Here is a 20,491-nt window from a genome sequence, read left to right on the forward strand (position 1 = left end):
CGCCTCCCCACAATAGGCAAAATAATCCCCTCAATTGGCTCATTAACTGTCAACGGGCACATTGTGGAACTGCACCTATATCAGCTGCTGAACAAAATATCACATGTTGGGATATTGAAATGCTCACACTAACTACAGCAGCGCAAGCTGCCAAGGGTGCTTCTGCCCTCATGAGGCCAGACACCTCCATGGCTCAGACCAACAGAGGATGCCCAGAAAGATCATCACAAGCATCAGGACATAGAAGTCAGCAGGCTGCCTCTGCCCCTGCTGTGGATGTCAGAGCTACACCAAAGCACAGTAGTAGGATTAGGAAAGTGAAACAAATTTTACGTCATCTCAGGGTCACACGTTCTCTCTTTCACTGTTAATTAATTTCACTTTTTGAAAACCATTCCACGGGCAGAAATCTATGTGTTCTGGACGGGCATATGCCCAATCTGGAAGTGTGTAAAATAGCACCTGATGACGTCAGGCACGCATTTCAATATCCTAACGTGTGATATTTTGTTCAGCTGATATAGGTGCAGTTCCACAATGTGCCAATTGAGGGGATTATCTTGCCTATTGTGGGGAGACGGTAGCGTAGTGGTATTGTCACTGGACTAGTAAACCAGAAAACCAGAGTAATAGCTATATAAATACATTTCCCATGGCTACAGTTGTTCAGAACAATTAAAATGAAAAGATAGTATTATAATTTTGATCATGTTTTAATATTAATAGATGCATAAGTTCTAAAATATATTTTAATTTTTTTCTAGGATGCATCTTTTCAACAGCTATTAGTTACTCGTCAGCCATGGACATTACCAAGTGATAACGACAGTGAATGTGTGGATCCAGGTCCAGACAAATGTGAGTACATAGTTCACAGAGTCCTGGGACACAAGGGAAGGTTTATGCTTTTTATGTTACTGCCAGTGGAGGTCCCAACTTTGGTGGCAGCTGAATAATAAAAATGATGGAGCACTCCTGCTTCACGTGGCTTGGAGCATCACCTCAGAAATTGACATTTGCCTGCACTAATGGCATGAAGCATTCAGCTAAATCCCCATTTTTATTGCATGCCCTTACAGATTGTTGATTTGGTGCATCTCAGGCCTCTCACTGCTGGCCTGTATGAACCTTCTACAGGCAATGAGGAGAGCCTGCAGGCAGTTAATGAAAGTCACAATTATTACTGTTAAGCAGCTGCATTTGTGTGAGCTCGTATATGTTCTCCATTGTAGCTGGTGCTGTGGAATCCCCCCACAATGTTAGGCAGACTACAGAGCAGTAGGAGCACTTGTCAATTGTTGAACCATTTTGAATGGAAGGAGTTTTGAAATGAGGCGAGTGAAATCAATAACATTTGTGTCAATGTTTTGAGATATTTATGCTTTAGCATTTCCTGCATGATTAACAGCTCCAACTGTTTAGTGGGGCGAATATTGTTCATACAGAATCTAAAAAGGAATCTAACTCTTCAGTAAATATGTCTTTATCATTGAGATTTATCCACATTCACTGCCAAGGGATATAGAGGATTATCTTACCTGGTGAATGATGATGTTGAAAATCAGTCAGTATAGCAGCAAAGATAGACATACCTGCCTTTGTCAAGACAACCTGAGGCGTTCAGAAAAGCAGTCAGTAATTGGAGATCAATCTTACTATTTGCAGCAGGTTTATAGGTAGTGTGTCACCTCCAGACTGGATTATTCTGATGCTTTTTGACTGTCTGCCAATCCCTACACATTCAGCTCATCCACAATTCTGCTGCCTATTTCCTATTCCACACAAAGGGCAGAATTTTACTTCTCGAAATGTATACAACTCTGAAAGAGTTTGACAGGGTAGATGCTGAGAGGCTGTTTCCTGTGGCTCACGAACCTAGAACACAGATGTACAGCCTCAGGAAGAGGAGTCAATCATGAGATGAGGAGACATTTCTTCACTCAAAGGGTTATGAATCTTCGAAATTCCAGGGGGTTGTGGATGCTGCATCATTGGGGGAGACAGATTTTTAGTCTCTCAGGGAATCAAGGGATATAGGGAGTAAGTGGAAAACTGGAGTTGAAGCCCAGGATCAGTCATGATCGTTCTGAATGGCGGGAGAAAGCTTGACCGGCAGAAGGTAGCAGAATGCTTGGCCATTGCTAATGCAGAAACGGGGGTCTCCCAAATGACTGGTGACAATATTAAATGTTGCTGAAAACAGAGAGATGGGGCTGAAGCTATTCATCTTGCATTCATCAGGACAAATGCAAGAATGCCAAATTTCAAACGATCGCAACTATTTATTTGACAGAAGAAAAGGGGTGCTGATTTGTTGGCAAGCCGATTCTGATTGGCCGAGGCACTGCCACTGGAGCAAGCAATGAGGATGTGTAGGCTCTCCAGGCTTCTGGGTAATTAAAAAGTTACAAGACACAGACACCTCCCTTCTGTTTGCATAGAACGGGCACCTGCACACGAATGTATGCTGCTCCTAGCAAGTGTAAATGCAAGATGTCACGCGCTCAACTTTTACGAGTCACATGATGCCCCAGTCTTTGCACCTTCATACAGAATTTGTGGCTGCCTCTTTGGAGACAAGGCTAACCTCTGAGGATGTGGATGATTGCACCTGTGAGGGTCCCAACCACTGATCCAAAGGGATAAGACAACTGGGGCAATATGAACACTAGAGTGGTCAAAGAGTAAGCTGAAGATGTGATTCAGGTGCCCGGACAGAGCTGGGGCATCCTTCATTTTGCACCAGCAGGAATGTCCAAAATTGTTGTGGACATGTATCTTGTACAAAATTGTGTGACAGAAAGGACTGGCACACCAGGATGGGGACGGTCATGACTGGTCTGTATGGAAGAGGGCAGATGATGAAAAGGAGAAGTGGCAACAGTGGCAGCAGCAGCCTGTTGGATCCAGAGGTTTTGCAGTTGCTCACCCAGCTGCCAGACTCATCCAGACAAGATTCACCTAACCTCAGACTGTGAAACCTTATCGAACAACAATGTTGAATCAACTGGAACCACCATGCCGCCCCCAAAACACAAATAACATCAGTCAGAAATTCCTCTATCTCATTACTTGCCTTCTACTCTGGTCATGCCATTCTTGTCCAGTTGAATGACTGGACAATGGAAACATGAGATAAAGGACAGTATTCATTGAGAAGAAACCCCACTTCCATGTTCTCCATCTTTCCTCTCATGGTGTACCTGCATTTCTCTGCTAGTCAAGCGCTGGAAACGGTTTTCTGCACGTCGGTGAGGTAGTGAGCAATGAAGGTGAGACTTTCCCCCATCCTATTTAAAGTGATAGATTGAATCTGCAGCTCATTGCACAGAGCAAGCATGTATTTGGTTGCCTGTCTGTTATTGAAAACTCACCACAATTCTTAGAAGTCCCCCTATACCAAAAAGGGCCGACATTCTAAATGGTGAACAGGGATTCTCACTCCCCCAATCCTATGCAGGCTTTGGTGGGTGCTATTCAGGTTAAACTATGTTTTCAAGTTATCCCCCGGTATAACCCATATCCTCACAGAACATTTCATCTACTTACCACTTAGTAGCATCGATCCTGGGTCCCGCATTGCTAAGTAAGTAAAGTAGACTTTGGAATAACCACTGTTTCAGATTTAAACTTTGAAGTTATTTTATTATTATATTTTTTTCTTTTTCTTTATAAAGATGTAATCACTATCTTTACAGAAAGGTAAAAAGATCTTGCTTCTGGACCCTCCTGGTTGGTTGAAGGGACCCTCAGGCCCACCTTGACAATCAATTTTCTTTTTAAAATCTGGTCTTCTTTAGATGTATTCGCTGGTTAGCTCGGTTGCTATGTCCTATCTTTCCCATGTACCGAGTTGTGAGAGCTGGCTCTGCTGACTGTCTCTGAGCTGACTCTGCCTCCTCTTTAAATTCTGGTCTTCCTTAGATGTATTAGCTGTTTTAGCTTGGCTATTTGGCTCTGTCCTTTTACCATAACCAAGCTGGCTGTAAGCTGACTCTGAGCTGGTTGTTCCTTCTCTGCTTCTCTCCTTCTCTCCTGGACTTCCAAATCTCTTGTCCCATTTCTCAGGGTTTATATATCTTTCTAACAGTTATTAAGTTTTTATGACTTTATTATAAAGTAACTTTTATTTCACTTGGATTGTAAAAGGTACCTTTAATCTAATTTTTTCTAACATGACTAAGTATTAATTTTGACATGACCTCAGCACATGGATCTGTTTACATTCTTCCTTTGTGATTTTCAAAGTTCCTTTGTGATATTCAAAAATGCTTTGGTTTCAATAGGGGTGTGAATTTTGGTTCCTGTCATTTCTATAGTTTTATTTTCCAATTGTGTCCCCAGCTCATAATTTTGAGTTTGATTTTGGCTTTAAATTATGTTTCTCGTAGACTGATAGTCTCCAATTTTCTTTTAATTTACCTGATGTCAGCAGAGTTTCACACCTATATATTTGCCCCCCTAGTCATTCTTTTCTATCTGCTGATTTTACTTCAATGAAGGTGTGAATCATTGTTTTTAGCATAATGCTAAAAATCTACTTGGTTATAACTTGAAAGGTTTACATTTATCACCTAGCTCAACTGAAACCCTCATCCATGCTTTTCCAGATGCTTACTAAGTTGGTTACTTTCAATGAAGGTGTGAGCCATTGTTTTTAGTTTCATACAAAAAAACCTGTGTGTTTGCTAAGCCTGTTTGGGAGAAAGAATGTGCATTTTATAATCCTGCTCTTTGCAGCTGCTGTTCACCCTTCGTGGGATCTTTCCCTACATTCTCTCATGTTTCTCTCAGACCAGATATTGCCAGACTTCCATGTTTCAAATGACACATCTTTCCATATTATCAATTACACCCCGTCTTGACATTTGAAACATAACTATATCATTTGGTCAATTATCCCCCCATCCAATTATACTGACTAACATTTATTCCCAATCTTTCTCATTTGTATGTACATGTTGTGATTTTAAATTATGCACCGAAATCAATTTGTAAATGTATCCCTATCACAGACCAGTGTCAATAAGAGTTTTTTTGTTCTTTCCTCAAGTCTAATTACCGTGAACCGTAGCTGCAGCCGCTCAGGAAGGTAAAACAATAGCTATATCCATGTGTTCCACTACCTCCAAATCATTTTACTTCCTTGGGGTAGCAGCACCATAGAAGCTTCCTCATGTCCCTTAGAAACAGCACACAACTCAGTCCATCAGTAACCAAAAAGGTCTTTTGTCCATCACTGGCTGTTAAGTGTCCCATTTTTCCGTCACCCAAATTGCTTTCTGTTTCTCATTGGAATGGTAAATTATGATATCATGTACTGATTCCCATGCTTCATTAATTTATAGGGTTCAATTGATCCTGCTTCTATTCCTAACTTCTCCACATTAATGTCTAACATTGTCCTGAACCATGTATGTCTGCCAGCCCCGATTTACATGAGAGAATATCTTTCTGACAAATTTCCTTCAAATCCCTTTCGTCTGTTATCATTTCCCTTACAACATGAAAGTGTATATTTTCCATTACAACATTTGCAACATAATATGCCAACAGTATTCGCAAAAACCACATCGAACTATCACTTGTCTTTTTCCAAATAAATTCTCCCTATTGTTAAATACACAGTAAAAAAAATCAAGTCTTATCTTAACATATTACTCATCACCTAACCACACAAATAGACTATGTGTTACAACTTTACATATTTGCAACTGTTATCACAATTTCAATGCTAAAAACAAAGCACAATATCGATACGCCCATTCGTGGCTTTGGGACCAATAATCATTACATACTAAATATGGTGTGTAAACAATATCAATTATTTGTGATGTTCTATGCAGTTAAATCAAGAAAACACACTAAACTACCACTATTTCCCCTCTATTGAAACATTCACACTGTTTAGAAATGCTGATCAAGTTCTTGAACGGCACACATACCCCCATTATCATACATAACAGTCCCTAACAATTTACATGACATGTCGTCCTTAATAACTATTACAGCTCTTCAATGCAATATTGTTTGCTGCATTGGTAATAATTTTCCCACCGTGGCATCAAGCTACAAAAATTCTTAAACTATTGTCATTTATCATGTTGGGGTTCCTCGTCAGTCGCTGCTGTCTGCCGAGACCCTTAATAACTCCACCGCATAGTATGTACCCTGTGGAGACCGCAGATCATCCATCAGCTAATGTCCAGTTAGAGATGTCTGACTCCGCGGAGGTTTCACTGTTCAGTAATAATTTGATATTTTGATTTGTTTCTAACCCATAAAATTTTCCTCCGGGCTCTTTCATTTAATTCCCTCAAATATGTAGCCATTTGTATCATTAGTTTCCCCCCAATCCTGTCTAAAACATTCATCCCTGGAGTGTAGTTCTCTTCCTTCTTGTGAACTGGTTTGTCTGTTTTTTTCAATCTGAAAAATCAAATGAACAGGTCAAGGGTGGAGAGGGCCCTAATCTTTAATTTGTACTTTCTATTTTCATTTGGATACACCAGAAGTGCCCTCTCCAGGACTTCGGGATTTCTTTTGCCACCATTTCTTTCCTTTTTCTTTTTGAACTGGTTTATTTTCCTTATCATTGATGTATATCATACAATTAAAGCCTGTTAAGCCTCCTCCTTCTGTCATTGCACCCCTGAGTGAGATTCGAAGAATCTCAAACTCCTCCTCTTTTGCTCACTCAGTGATCCAATCTGGTCGAAACCTTACCTTGATACATTCCTGATATTGCTACTGCATTTACTTTAATTACTTTATTTTGATTATGACCGGATTTTTATGAAGGTAAGTTCCAAACATGACATTTTTACTTTATCATCTGTCCAATCAATGCTGCTAACGGGTTTTAATTCACTGTCTTCACTGTTCACTGTTTTAATTGTGATACAATTTCTTTTGCTCCAGACACCATGCTTCTCTAATTCAACTGTATGTTTACCCAGATTCTGAACAATCTTGTCTTTACATTTGACAGCTTCACTGATTATTTTTCCTGCAGTTTTAGTCGGTAGCTTCACCCAAACTTCCTCTGTATTATCAATTAGTTTTAATATCTTAATTTTTCCTGCATCAATTTTTATTAAATCTTTCCCTGCCATCAGATTCTCATTTCCTGTTACTGCAAGTAATTCTTCTAATCTAATTTTTGGTCCACAGCTGCCTGCTGCCGAGTAAAAACTTCTTTCTCTGTTTATTCTGAGACCAATTTAGTTCTGAACATACTGATTTACTACCTCATAATACTGATCACATTTCTACCTGCCATTTATAACTTCCAATTAATGTGAAACTCGGTTTTGCAAAATGCAACATTTAAAAAAATACAAACACCAAAGGAAATTCACATAATCCTTATGAAACATACACACACTCATTCACCCACTCAGATCTTGGATCTCTACTTTCTAGGGCTTCACAAATCCTTATTAAATACATACTCATTTATCCACTGATATATTGGACCTCTATTCTGTAGGGTTCTAGTTACTCTCAACAAAAATGTATCCGTGCTGATAAGTTTCTCTTATGCAGGAGTTTTTTTGCCTCTGTTAATCTTTTCCACTCTTGTTTCATTGCTTCAACTCTCTTGACCGTGTTTCAGAGCAAGAGGATTATTCTATTTGCCATTTTTCGGATTTCTAACTTCTGTTCCTGGTTGTCCCTTTCAGTTGTAATCTGAAATTAAGGATAAGTACCCATTCTGGGCCCCATCCAAGGCTAACTTAGGCACTATCTTCCTGTTTTAGTTAAGGGTCGATTGGTTATTGGTCTCTAAAGGATTCTAGGCGTCCCTATTCCTCTAGGATGTACCCTCACAATCTGCCTCACTCTAAGGATGATTTAATTTTGGCCTCCTTTTACCAGTAATGGATGCAAGATTTTTAGTGCTGTCACCAAGATGTCTTGCAGACTTTTTACCAGGGTCAGCATCTTCTAGTCTGCTGATTTTCACACCCAACCTGAGTTTCAGTCCCTCATGTTTCTCTCAGACCAGATATTGCCAGACTTCCATGTTTCAAATGACACATCTTTCCATATTATCAATTACATGTTGTGTCTGATTCTCCATGTTGGTGGCCACTCTCTTCATGGAGGTGAACATCAATCCAAATGCCTGAAACACACATCTGGGTAATACAAAACAGCACAAGACTTGAGCATATTCCTTTTGTTTACCTTTTAGGCTGAAGTAACTCTGGATAAGGGGGATTTCTGCCCGCCAGTGAATTAGTCCATTGATCCTGCTGTAATTCCCAGAATCAATTTATGAGCAGAATAGGCCATCAGCTCAACCTCTGTGCAACAAGGGAATTAAAGCCATTTTGGAGTGCGGAGGAGAGGGAACTTATTGCTGCTGACACTTACACCCAGGGAATGAAAATGGAATAGACAAAGATATTGGATTAAGTGACTGATGGAGCCCATGGGAAGAGGAGGAGCAAAGAATGGCTAAGCACTCTCCTGTTTTCTGTCAAGACTGTGGAGTTACGTTCCTTTGGCTGAGGAGGCCTGGGCTCCAGCCTTATGAGTCCTGATAGGAAAGAGATGTTAAATGAGTAACAAACCTATGCATCTGATTTCTTTCCCAAGATGTGCAGACATTGAGGGGGGTCACAAGTGAGGCCACATCCCTTATATACAGCAACATCAGGGTTCTTTTTCCTGTTGAGGAACAGAAACCAGAATGCCCTGAGATTGATAGCTGCATGGACAGCTGCAGCTGTGCTCCATTTTGTTTTGCTCTTTTGAGGTAATATGTCTTTCCAGGGGGCAACCCTATAGCAGATGTGCCTTGGGCCATGTCCATGAAATTGGACAAAATAATCAGCTGCAACTAGGCCTAAACATGTGCATTGCATCTGAGTGCATTGTGCCTGTCCAGCACCATGTAGAGAGCCATGAAAATCAGTGCCATAATGTCATGTGGTTTGTGGAAATATGGTTCAACTCATAAGATCAAAATGAATTCAATATGTATTCATGTTCAGGAAATACAGAAAAACTATCAGGGGAGCATATGTCCAAAAGAATTAGGATTTCAAAGAAGTTGAAAGGAAATGGGGAAAAGATGCACATGAGCGAGAGCTAAAGCAAATAAGAACACTGGGTTAATAAGAGAAATGCATTACAGACACCCAGTGAAAAGAAAGGGTAATACTGTGAATAATGTACCTACTCATTGTTAATGGACATGTAACAACAGCATCTCCGCTAACAAACATGGTACAAGGTGCTGCCTAATGCACTGAGGATGATGTTCACTTTGAATAGATTTGGACTGGTGGTGGGTGGAGCTCTCTCACTGCCCCATCCAAAGTTCTTTGGACAGCCAGATCTGTTTTGAGGCCGGATTTCCACATGTCGGGTGAGATGTGACATTAGGACCAGTACTGAAGGGCAACTGTAGATTTTGTGGGGGGGGAAGGGGCAACTGGAAGGTGTAACTGGAAGGTGTTGGGGGTGGTAAAATCTGGAACCTCCAATGTGGAGCCAAGTCAGCTGTTAGGACTTAATAGGGGGGGAGGAAATTGTGGGAAGTGGTGCACATGGGATGGCGTGTCTGTTCATGCTTCTCTTGACCCCACATACATTGCTACAGAAACATTTTATTTATCTATTTCTGAGGTCTGCAGCAGTCCCTTGAAATGCCACTGTCAGATCACTCAATTCCAAGTAGGTAGTGCAAGTACTTATGATATAGTTTCTTAGATTTTCAGATGACTGTTGACAAATGTCCACATCACAAAGATAGGGTCGTGTTCCAATTCTAATTCTCTACCCACACCTAGTGGTGCACTAAGGCAGACTTTTGTGTTTCCATAGCTCGTAATCCCAGGACAGGTCGCTAATCTGTCGCCAGGGTTTATAGCTCGAGGGCTGCCACTCCCCATCAAGCGTGGCTCACCAGAAGTCTCTCCTGCTCTTACCACCAGTCATCGGCGTGTTGGAAGGATTTAAAGGTTGGCAGACTCAACCTGCTTGACCGTGTACTGAACACACCTTCCTTGGCTATCAAGTCCTAGGGTTGGACTCAAACCCAGAGCTTCTCACTGCACCACAAGACCTCCTAATCGTCATGTTTCATAACCAATAATCCAGATGAATTTGTATTCAAATCCCACTATGGTTCTTTCCCGGGGCAATTTGAGAATTTGAATTCAGTTAGAATAAATATGTAAATAAACTGGCTTCAAAAAGAAATGTGTTCCCTAATGTCCTTTAAATAGGGAATCTTAATGGGTGGGATTTTCTGGCCTCACCCGCCGGTGGAATCATTCGGTTCTGCGGAAGTCAATGGACTTTTTAACTGGCTCTCCGCATCCGCCATGCAGGGGAAGGAAAATCCTGGCCAATGTCTTATCAGTCTGGCCTATGTATGATTCCCATCGCACATGTGCTTGGCTATTAAACTGCGCTCTGAAATGACCAAGCAAATCATTCAGTTGTATCAAATCAAAACCAAGGATGGACAGGAAATCGGTATGGTAGCACAGAGGTTATACTACTGAGCTGGTGATTCAGGAGCCTGGACAAATGATTCAGAGTCAAGCATTTAAATCCCTTTATGGCAGTTATAGAATTTAAATCCAAATAATTAATTAAATCTGAACAAAGCAACCATCAGTAATATTGTCTATAGCCATGGCAAAGAGCAGTGGGGAGAGTGGACATCCCTGCCTCATCGCCCGGTGCAGCCTGAAGTATTCCGAGTTCACCCGGTTTGTCCGCACACTCGCCACTGGTGCCTGACACAATAACCGGACCCAACCCACAAACCATTGAACAAACCCAAACCGCCCCAGCACCGCCTACAAATAATCCCACTCCACCTGACCAAAGGCCATCTCCGCATCCATGGCAACCACCACCTCCGCACTTCGTCCCTCCGGTGGTATTATTATAACGTTCAGAAACCTGATGTTAGCCAACAGATGCCTCCCCTTAACGAACCCTGTCTGGTCCTCCCCTATCACCCCCGGCACAGAGTCCTCAGCCAGTAACTTGCCATCCACAATTAATAGTGAAATTGGCCTGAAGGACCCACACTGCTCTGGATCCTTATCCCTGTTTAAAATTAAGGAGATAATGCAATAATGGCAGGGGGAGCACCCCCTGCTCCCTTACCTCATTAAACGCCCTCACGAGCAGAGGCCCCAGGTGCCCCGAAAATCTTTTGAAAAATTCCACTGGAAACACATCCGGGCCTGGGGCCTTCTCTGCCTGCATCGCCCCAAGACCCTCCACCACTCCACCAGCCCAATGGGGGCTCCCAGCGGGAGCTACCTTCCATGTGACCCCCTTCTACATGTCACCACTGGAAGTCACAGTTCTACAATTCAACACATATTTATTCTTATTTTAATTTTAATTACTTGATAGAATTTTTCCTCAGCAAGTTTCATGTTAAAATGTGGAAGTGTCATCAAGGAGCGCACGTATCCATGTCATGGTCAGTGCTTATCCTGGCATGTACTTCGTTTCCATCGGTATCATTGTTTCTTCACTTAACTAGGTTATTCTAAATAGAACCAACACTTTCAGTGCTGCAGAAAAGCTGTGGATTTTCAGCAGTGATATGACAGAAGGTGGCAGCTTAGCTCCAATTTTCATACTAACAGAGTTTCTAGCCCATAATGTGCAATTGTCCCATTGTGTGTTCCATGAGTCAATATGCCAGCTTTTCCACATCTCAAGAATCAAAATATCTGTTACAAACATCACCCTAACCCCACGTGAGTCAATACATAATGTGCAGGTTAGGTGGATTGGTCATGCCGAAATTACCTCTTAGTGTCCAGGGATGTGCAGGTTAGACGGGGTTACAGGGATAGGCCGGGAGAGTGGGCCTAGGTAGGGCACTCGTTTTAGAGCGTAGGTGCAGACTCGATGGGCTGAATGGCCTCTTTCTATGGTTCTGTTGTTCTAACATATCGTCAAATACCTAACCTGGATTAGCAAAGCAAGACTGGAATTTACCGAGAAGTCACAACCTTATTGTCTCCAGGTGAGTTGCTCAGACTAAGCGGCACCACTATCTCCAGAGGTGTTCATCACCTTCATTCACTACTTTACACTGACTCACCTTTGTGAAACTTCTACCTGCAGCTGATAGTTTGGTGTCCGCTTTCCAGTGACCTCAAATACCGTAATCTGGAGTTGTGCCAATTTAAGAATGGCTGCCACCATATTTCATTCGCTAAAGTAAGGTATTACTTTTATTCCCACATTAGTGAATACCTTGAAACTGATACGTGGCCTGCGAATGCCTGCTTGATGGAATGAAACCTGTCCTCCTGACCTGGTCTAGCCTACAAGAGGGAAATGCTAATAAGAGGGATGGCATGGTGGCAAAGTGGTTAGCACTGCTGCCTCACAGTGCCAGGGACCCGGGTTCAATCCCAACCTTGGATTAGTGTGTGGAGTTTGCACTTTCTCCCCGTGTTTGTGGGGTTTCCTCTGGGTGCTCTGGTTTCTTCCTAAAGTCCAATAATGTGCAGATTAAGTGGATTAGCCATAGAACATATAGTGCAGAAGGAGGCCATTCAGCCCATCGAGTCTGCACCGACCCACTTAAGCCCTCAATTCCACCCTATCCCCGTAACCCAATAACCCCTCCTAACTTTTTTTTGGTCACTAAGGGCAATTTATCCTGGCCAATCCACCTAACCTGCACGTCTTTGGACTGTGGGAGGAAACCGGAGCACCCGGACGAAACCCGCTGTCATGTGAGAGTACCTTTAAGAAATGGGTGTTTATAAATGGGTGTGTATATAAATATCTGTAGTGAGAGTACCTTTAAGAAATAGGTGTTTATAAATGAGTGTGTAAATAAATATCTGTAGTGAGAGTACCTTTAAGAAATAGGTGTTTACTACTGCAGTGATGTCAGAGATTGGCTGGAGCTGGGCTGTCTGTCAGCTTTTTACTTTCGTTTTAGGCTGTTTGCTGCAGGGTGTGTTTTAGTTTCATTTTCAGTTTTGGAGCTGAAACCAGACAGAGCAGGTGTACTGTTGATCTCCCTGCCATGAAAAGACTATCTCTTGATCATTTGGTGAATTCAGAATTATAAATGTTCTCAGTAGTGAATGTAAACCTAATGTGCTTCTGTTTAAAGGTGTTTCTTTTGACTTCTGGATGTTGTTTGGGAAGTTATTAAGGATTACTTAGTGTTTTATTCTTTGGGGATTGTATTTGAATTAATGGTTGCTACGATGTTCACTGTAGTCTTAAAAAGTTTAACTTGAGTTCATAGAATAAACATTGTTTTGCTTAAAAAATACTTTTCCATTTCTGCTGTACCACGCCTGTAGAGTGAGCCGTGTGCTCCCCGTACCACAATGTATTAAAAGTTGTGGGTCAGATGAACTCCATGATACACTTTGGGGTTCTCTAAACCCTGGCCCATAACACCACTCAGACATGGGGAGAACGTGCAGACTCCGCACAGACAGTGACCCAGCAGGCCAAAAGTAATACCTTACTTTAGCCATGCTAAATTGCTCCTTAGTGTCCAAAGGTTCTATGGGGTTGCAGGAATAGGACGCGGTAGTGGGCCTCGGTTCGGGTGCTCTTTCAAAGGGTCAGCCAGACTTGATGGGCTGAATGGCCTCCGTCTGCACTGTAGTCATTCAATGTTCGGAACTTTTTTTTAAATTTTGAGTACCCAATTCATTTTTCCAATTAAGGGGCAATTTAGAGTGGCCAATCTACCTTGCCTGCACATCTTTGGGTTGTGAGGGCGAAACCCACGCAAACGCGGGGAGAATGTGCAAACTCCACACGGACAGTGACCCAGAGCCGGGATCGAACCTGGGGCCTCGGCGTGTGTGACAGCAGTGCTAACCACTGCGCCACTTGACCTTGTCCTCACCAATGTACTTTTGCTGGTGCATCTGTCCATCTTGGTCTTGAAAGGAATGAGTACCGAGTCCTGTAGAGACAAAGTCCTGTCTCAACACTGTGGATATTGTGTATCAGGGGCTGGTTTAGCTCACTCGGTTAAATCGCTGACTTTTAAAGCAGACCAAGCAGGCCAGCAGCACGGTTCGATTCCCGTACCAGCCTCCCCGGACAGGTGCCGGAATGTAGCGACTAGGGGCTTTTCAGAGTAACTTCATTGAAGCCTACTCATGACAATAAGCGATTTTCATTTTTTCATTTCATTTTCATACTGTGTGGCATTAACAACTGTGCTAAATGGGATTGATTTAGAAAAATGTTAGGAGCTCTAAAAACTGGACATCCATCAGGTGCTGTGGATCATCTGCAGTGCAGAATTGTCTTTCATATCCATTATTATTAAACCAAGAATTCAATCTTTGGTTCAATTGAGGAGCATAGCCGAAGCTGCCAAGAGCAACACCAGCTTAAAAACAATGCACAAACCTGGTGAAGCTACAGCACAGCATTACATGCACGCTCAACAGCAGAAGCAACATGTGGTAGGTGGACTAAGCGATTCCACAGCTGTTGGATCATATCAGAACTGCTGCCACATTAACTTGTGAACAATTATACATCTGACCAACAGATGAGGCACCATGAACATTACCATTCTCAATTGTGGTCGAGTCCAGCAGGAAATACAAGATACAAGGCTGAAATGTTTGTGAACAACTTCAGCTAGATGTGCCAAGTGAATGGTCCAAATCAGCCTCCTCCTGAGGTTTCCAGCATAAGCCAGTTGAGCATATTCAATTCATGCCTGTGCGGTATGAAGAAATGGTTAAAGTCACTGGATACCGCAAAGGTTATGGATTTTAACAACATCCCAACTGTAGTACTGAAGGCTCGTACTCCGGAACTAAGTGCACTCTTGGTCAAGGTGTTCCCGTGCTGCTCGAACACCGCCCAGGCATATCCTGTCTCAGAACTCCAATTTGGCCAAACCCACCCCATTACATGCACTGTAAATTGAGTGTAAATTGTGTGTATTAGCCTATTCCCAATCCTCAATAAAGTGATTGAAGGTGTCAGCAACAGTGTTATCAAGAAACGTTTGTTCATCAATACACTAACTGATCCGCAGTTTGAGTTCCACCAGGATCACTCAGCTCCAGACTTCATCACAGTAAAAACATAAGCAAATAAGCTGAATTCCAGTAGCCAGGTGAGAGTGACTGCCTTAAAGTCAAGGCTGTTTTAAACAGAGTATAGCATCGAAGAGCCCGAGCAAAATTGAAGTTAAAAGGAATTGTGGCGAACTCTCCACTTGTTTGAGTCATACCTGTGGTGATATGCTGATGGGCTATATCATAGATGGATGGTGTGTGGCCTCCAACCAGCAGGTGGCGGGCGGTACAGATACACCATGCGGTTTCTATACCAAGGTTATGTGACCTGTGACTCCCATATAAGGGGAGATACACCTGGTCATCTTCAGAAGAGGATTAAGAGGGTAATAAGCCATACATGTGAATGGTCAGTGCGAGGTGCAAGTTCCAGAGGAGTAATTAACAAACTCCATGTTAACGTGCTCTGTATCAGATTGCTATCTTACCACATGAGACTCAATAAAAGATTCTGATTTGGACAAGTTGAACTGTTTGGTGGATTCCTTCGTAAAGTACAAAGGACCAAACACAACATGTTACCACGAGTGCTGAAGATTTAAAGATAGCGACAGCAGTGATAACGCTTGGCATTCAGCTGGAAGACCAATCTGGTGAACTGCAGCCTGAGGCAACCCAATGCACTAGAAGATGTGGGAGCTATAGTTTCAAGAGGTCAGGAGACCCTGCCGCCTCCGGTTCAGGGGTAATGTAGAACAAAGTTGGCACTTCTTTAAGCAGCAATTCCGACTCGACCTTTTGGCCCTAGGCCTGCAGACATAGCCTAAAGACAGGCTTCCCGCATCACTGTTGGAGGGGGTAGGTCCTCAGGCAGCAGAACTATATAATATCTCGCTGAATGGTGCTGAAGAGCAGACAGAAGCTATGCTGAAGCATTAAAATACTTTGAACGATATTGTTCCATGAAAGATGACAAAGCATGTGATCGTAATATAGCGAGTAAACGTACCCAGAAAGAAGGGCTTCAATCAGACCGCCACATTGAAATGTGTCTTGTGGACGAGGTGCCGTCACAGCAAAACAGCACACCCCGCTCAATCAATCTTGGCGCCAACTCAAAGGAAGATGCCAGCGCCATTAATGCTGTGATGCACGTCATTAAGAAACGTGGTCTCAGTGTGGGCGGCCTGTAGTGATCTGCATATCTGTATGTATATAAAGGGTTAATGTACAGAGGTTACAGCTAGGTAACCACTAGATAGCAGCACTAGAGATGGGTATAAAAGACAAGCTCAAGCCGAGTTCCTGCCTCTTCATGTTTGGAGTGACTAGTAACCAGAGATAGAGAGAGATAGCTCAGAGTGTAGGTGTTGTTAATAATAATTAATGTAAATTTAATCTTGTTAATTTAATCTCTAGTTTTGTTGTTGAAGAGAGAACAAACTCACAGTTTATTTGTTAATGTTACTCAATAAACAATTTGCTTTAATTGGAGACTTTGAGTGTTAATGAACATCGAGTACAGGATCATCTTAGAAAGAAGCAAATGAGTAACATATATTACACAAGGTAATATAACATGGTACCAGGATATTGACTTCAAGAAAATGTACTAGATTAGACTAGAATCAGTGAGGAAAAAAAAGAAAGAATTCATACCTACTATTCGACTGGGCAGGTTTTGCAGCATTCAGATCCTTCGAAGAAAAATCACCTCGATGGACCACATTCAAGCTCCACGTCAACTCAAGACAACCGGTAATCTTAACTCCAATTGGAAATTATTCAAATAGCAGTTCCAAATTTATCTAGACGCACATGATTTAACCACCGCTACTGAGGCTGGAAAAATAGCACTGCTTTTATCCATGGGAGGACAACAGGCTATAGAAATATACAACACTTTCCTATACTCTGAAGGGGAGGACAAAAGCAAATTTAATTTGATAATTACCAAATTTGATGAGCATTACAAAACGCAGGCAAATGAAATCTTTGAGAGATTCAGGTTCAACAAACGTTTGCAAAAACATGGGAAATTGTTCACCAGCTTTGTCACCGATTTACAATTACTAGCACAAACTTGTAACTATGCAGCTTTGCATGATTCGTGATCTGGGATCAGATAGTGTATGAAATACATGATGAGAATTTAAGGGAAGCATTGTTAAGACAGCAAGATTTAACACTGAAAATCGCAATTGAAAAGTGTTTATCTCATGAAAAGAGTAAAAAACCTATATATTGAATTTTATCACCGTGAAAAAGGCGCAAAAGTCAACCACGAGGTCGTGACTGTTAAAATGGTGTCGCAGGCAGTAAAGAAGCACGTTTCGGACGGCAGCTCTCTTGCGCGCGCGCAATCCAGCCCGGGATATGCGCACTCCGCTCGAAAATGCAAGACTGAAGAAAAGAAGTCTGCGCAAGCACGAATGTGTCTCATGCATCAGAGAGATGACGTGTTACCGATGTGGCAACGTTCATTTAAAAAGGAAATGTCCGGCTCAAGGCAGACAATGTTTAAAGTGTGGAAAAATTGATCACTATGCTTCACAATGCAGATCTACAGAGCAATATCAATCTCCAAAACCAAAACCGAGGAACATCAACGTTGGCAGTGTGGGCTCATCGGAGGAGAAAAAATTATTCATCCGAAGAGGACAATTTCTCATTAGAAAACACGTTTTTTGTGAGAACAATTGAAAAAGGTGAGGAACCTAAAGCAATAACCAACGTTCCTCAACCAGTCAACATGATCAACTCCAACAGTGAATGGGCTTCAACAGTGCAAGTTAACAATTTTCCAGTATTGTTCAGGCTTGACACTGGGGCTTCAGCTAATCTACTGGCAAGCAAAGATCTCAACACGATTCCAGAAGAATATGAGATGCTACCTGCTGCATGTAGGCTGAAAGACTACAATGGCAGCCAGATCGCTTCAAGAGGATCATGCCACTTTAAAGTCACAAACAAGAAAGTAAAGAAGACACTACGATTTGAGATCATGGCAAATGAAAAATCATCACTTTTAGGCACTCAGGCTTGCAAAGACTTGCAGCTTTTGCAAAGAATCTATATGACTACTCAGGATACGTCACGCATGGAAGATGAAATCCAGTATTTATTTCAAACGTATTTAAAGGTATGGGCACTTTACCTTACCAATAAAGCATTTGATAAAGTTTCCCATGGCAGGTTGATGGAAAAAGTGAAGTCGTATGGGGTTCAGGGTGTACTAGCTAGATGGATAAAGAACTGGCTGGGCAACAGGAGACAGAGAGTAGTGGTGGAAGGGAGTGTCTCACAATGGAGAAAGGTGACTAGTGGTGTTCCACAGTGCTCGGACCACTGTTGTTTGTGATATACATAAATGATCTGGATGAAGGTATAAGTGGTCTGATGAGCAAGTTTACAGATGATACTAAGATTGGTGGAGTTGCAGATAGCGAGGCGGACTGTCAGAGAATACAGCAAAATATAGATATATTGGAGAGTTGGGCAGAGAAATGGCAGATGGAGTTCAATCCAGGCAAATGCGAGGTGATGCATTTTGGAAGATCTAACTCAAGAGCAGACTATATGGTCAATGGAAGAGTCCTGGAAAGGGGGGAAAATTGATGTACAGAGAGATCTGGGAATTCAGGCCCATTGTACCCTGAAGGTGGCCACACAGGTCGATAGAGTGGTCAAGAAGGCATACAGCATGCTTGCCTTCATCGGACGGGGTATTGAGAGAGGGTGCAGAGGAGGTTCACCAGGATGTTGCCTGGTATGGAGTGTGCTAGCTATGAAGAAAGGTTGAAGAGATTAGGATTGTTTTCATTGGAAAGACGGAGGTTGAGGGGAGACCTGATTGAGGTCTACAAAATTATGAGAGGTATGGACAGGGTGGATAGCAACAAGCTTTTTCCAAGAATGGGGGTGTCAATTACAAGGGGTCACGATTTCAAGGTGAGAGGGGGAAAGTTTAAGGGAGATGTGCGTGGAAAGTTTTTTACACAGAGGGTGGTGGGTGCCTGGAATGCTTTGCCAGCGGAGGTGGTAGAGGCGGGTACGATACCATCATTTAAGATGCATCTAGACAGATATATGAACGGGTGGTGAACAGAGAGAAGTAGACCTTGGAAAATAGGCAACAGGTTTAGATAAAGGATCTGGATCGGCGCAGGCTGGGAGGGCCAAAAGGCCTGTTCCTGTGCTGTAATTTTCTTTGTTTCTTTTTTTTAATACAAGATTTTGCTGAAAAAAATGCAAAACCTGTCATTCATCCGCCGAGGAGGGTTCCAACTCCTTTGTGAGAGAGGTTGAAACTAGAACTTGACGACTACAATCACAGGGAAACATCTCTCGAGTCACGCAGCCGACTGACTGGGTCAGCTCTCTAGTATGTGTTAAGAAACCATCTGGAGATCTTCGAATCTGCATAGATCCGAAGGATTTAAACAAGAACATTCTTAGGGAACATTACCCCATCCCTAAGCATGAAGAGATTACATGCGAGATGGCCAATGCTCGTATCTTCACTAAACTCAACACTTCGCAGGGATTCTGCCAGATGCAGCTTGACGAGGCAAGCAGATTATTGTACACTTTCAATACTCCATTTGGACGCTTCTGCTTTAACCGCATGCCTTTTGAGATCATATCCGCTTCAGAGATTTTCCATAGGATAATGGAGCAGATGAGTGAGGGGATCGATGGTGTAAGGGTGTATGTCGACGACATAATCATCTGGTCCAGGTCTGAAAAAGAACATATCGGTCGTTTAAAGAAGGTGTTTCACAGAATCCATAAGTATGGATTGAAGCTAAACCAGTCAAAGAGCCCGTTTCCACAAGCATCATTAAACTTCTTGGGAGATCCTCTCAAGCTGTCAGACCAGATAATGCAAAAACCTCTGTGATACAAAATATAAAAATGCCAGAAGATAAGAAGGCTGTTCAAAGGTTTCTGGGTTTTATAAATTTCTTGGGCAAATTTATCTCGATCCTATCCACAAGGACGCCAGCATTACGCAATCTGATAAGAAAGTCCACCACTTTTGAATGGACACAGTCATCAAAATGAATGGGTGGATCTTAAACATCAACTAATGACTGCACCAATTCTTGCTTTATTCAACCCAAATATAGCAACAAAGATCTCCACTGATGCAAGTCAGGATGGAATAGGCACAGTTCTTCTACAGCAGAACAATCAATCTGATTGGGTTCCAGTTGCATACACTTCCAGGTCTATGACTGCAACAGAGTGCAGATATGCACAGATAGAAAAGAAATATATCGGATTACTCACGGGAATACTGAAATTCCATGACTATGTGTACAGGCTTCCAACATTGCAAGTGGAAACGGATCACAGACCGTTGGTCCATACAATAGACAAGAATTTAAATGACATGACTCCACGTCACAGTATATCATGATGATGTTAAGGAGGTATGACTTTAACTTGATATGCAC

At 42.3% G+C, this 20,491-nt stretch overlaps 1 protein-coding gene across 2 annotated transcripts in view; it reads left to right on the forward strand.

Annotated features, from left to right (window-relative positions):
- Nucleotides 1-20,491, forward strand: part of c10h8orf34 (chromosome 10 C8orf34 homolog) — a 536,034-nt gene that overhangs the window by 506,799 nt on the left and 8,744 nt on the right. For both annotated transcript variants that reach the window (XM_038809543.1, XM_038809544.1), the window contains exon 13: nucleotides 765-858. In XM_038809543.1, the coding sequence (XP_038665471.1) occupies nucleotides 765-858 (94 nt within the window). The remainder of the gene's footprint in view (nucleotides 1-764; nucleotides 859-20,491) is intronic.

Source organism: Scyliorhinus canicula, chromosome 10, assembly GCF_902713615.1.
Source record: "Scyliorhinus canicula chromosome 10, sScyCan1.1, whole genome shotgun sequence".
NCBI classification, from domain to species: domain Eukaryota; kingdom Metazoa; phylum Chordata; class Chondrichthyes; order Carcharhiniformes; family Scyliorhinidae; genus Scyliorhinus; species Scyliorhinus canicula.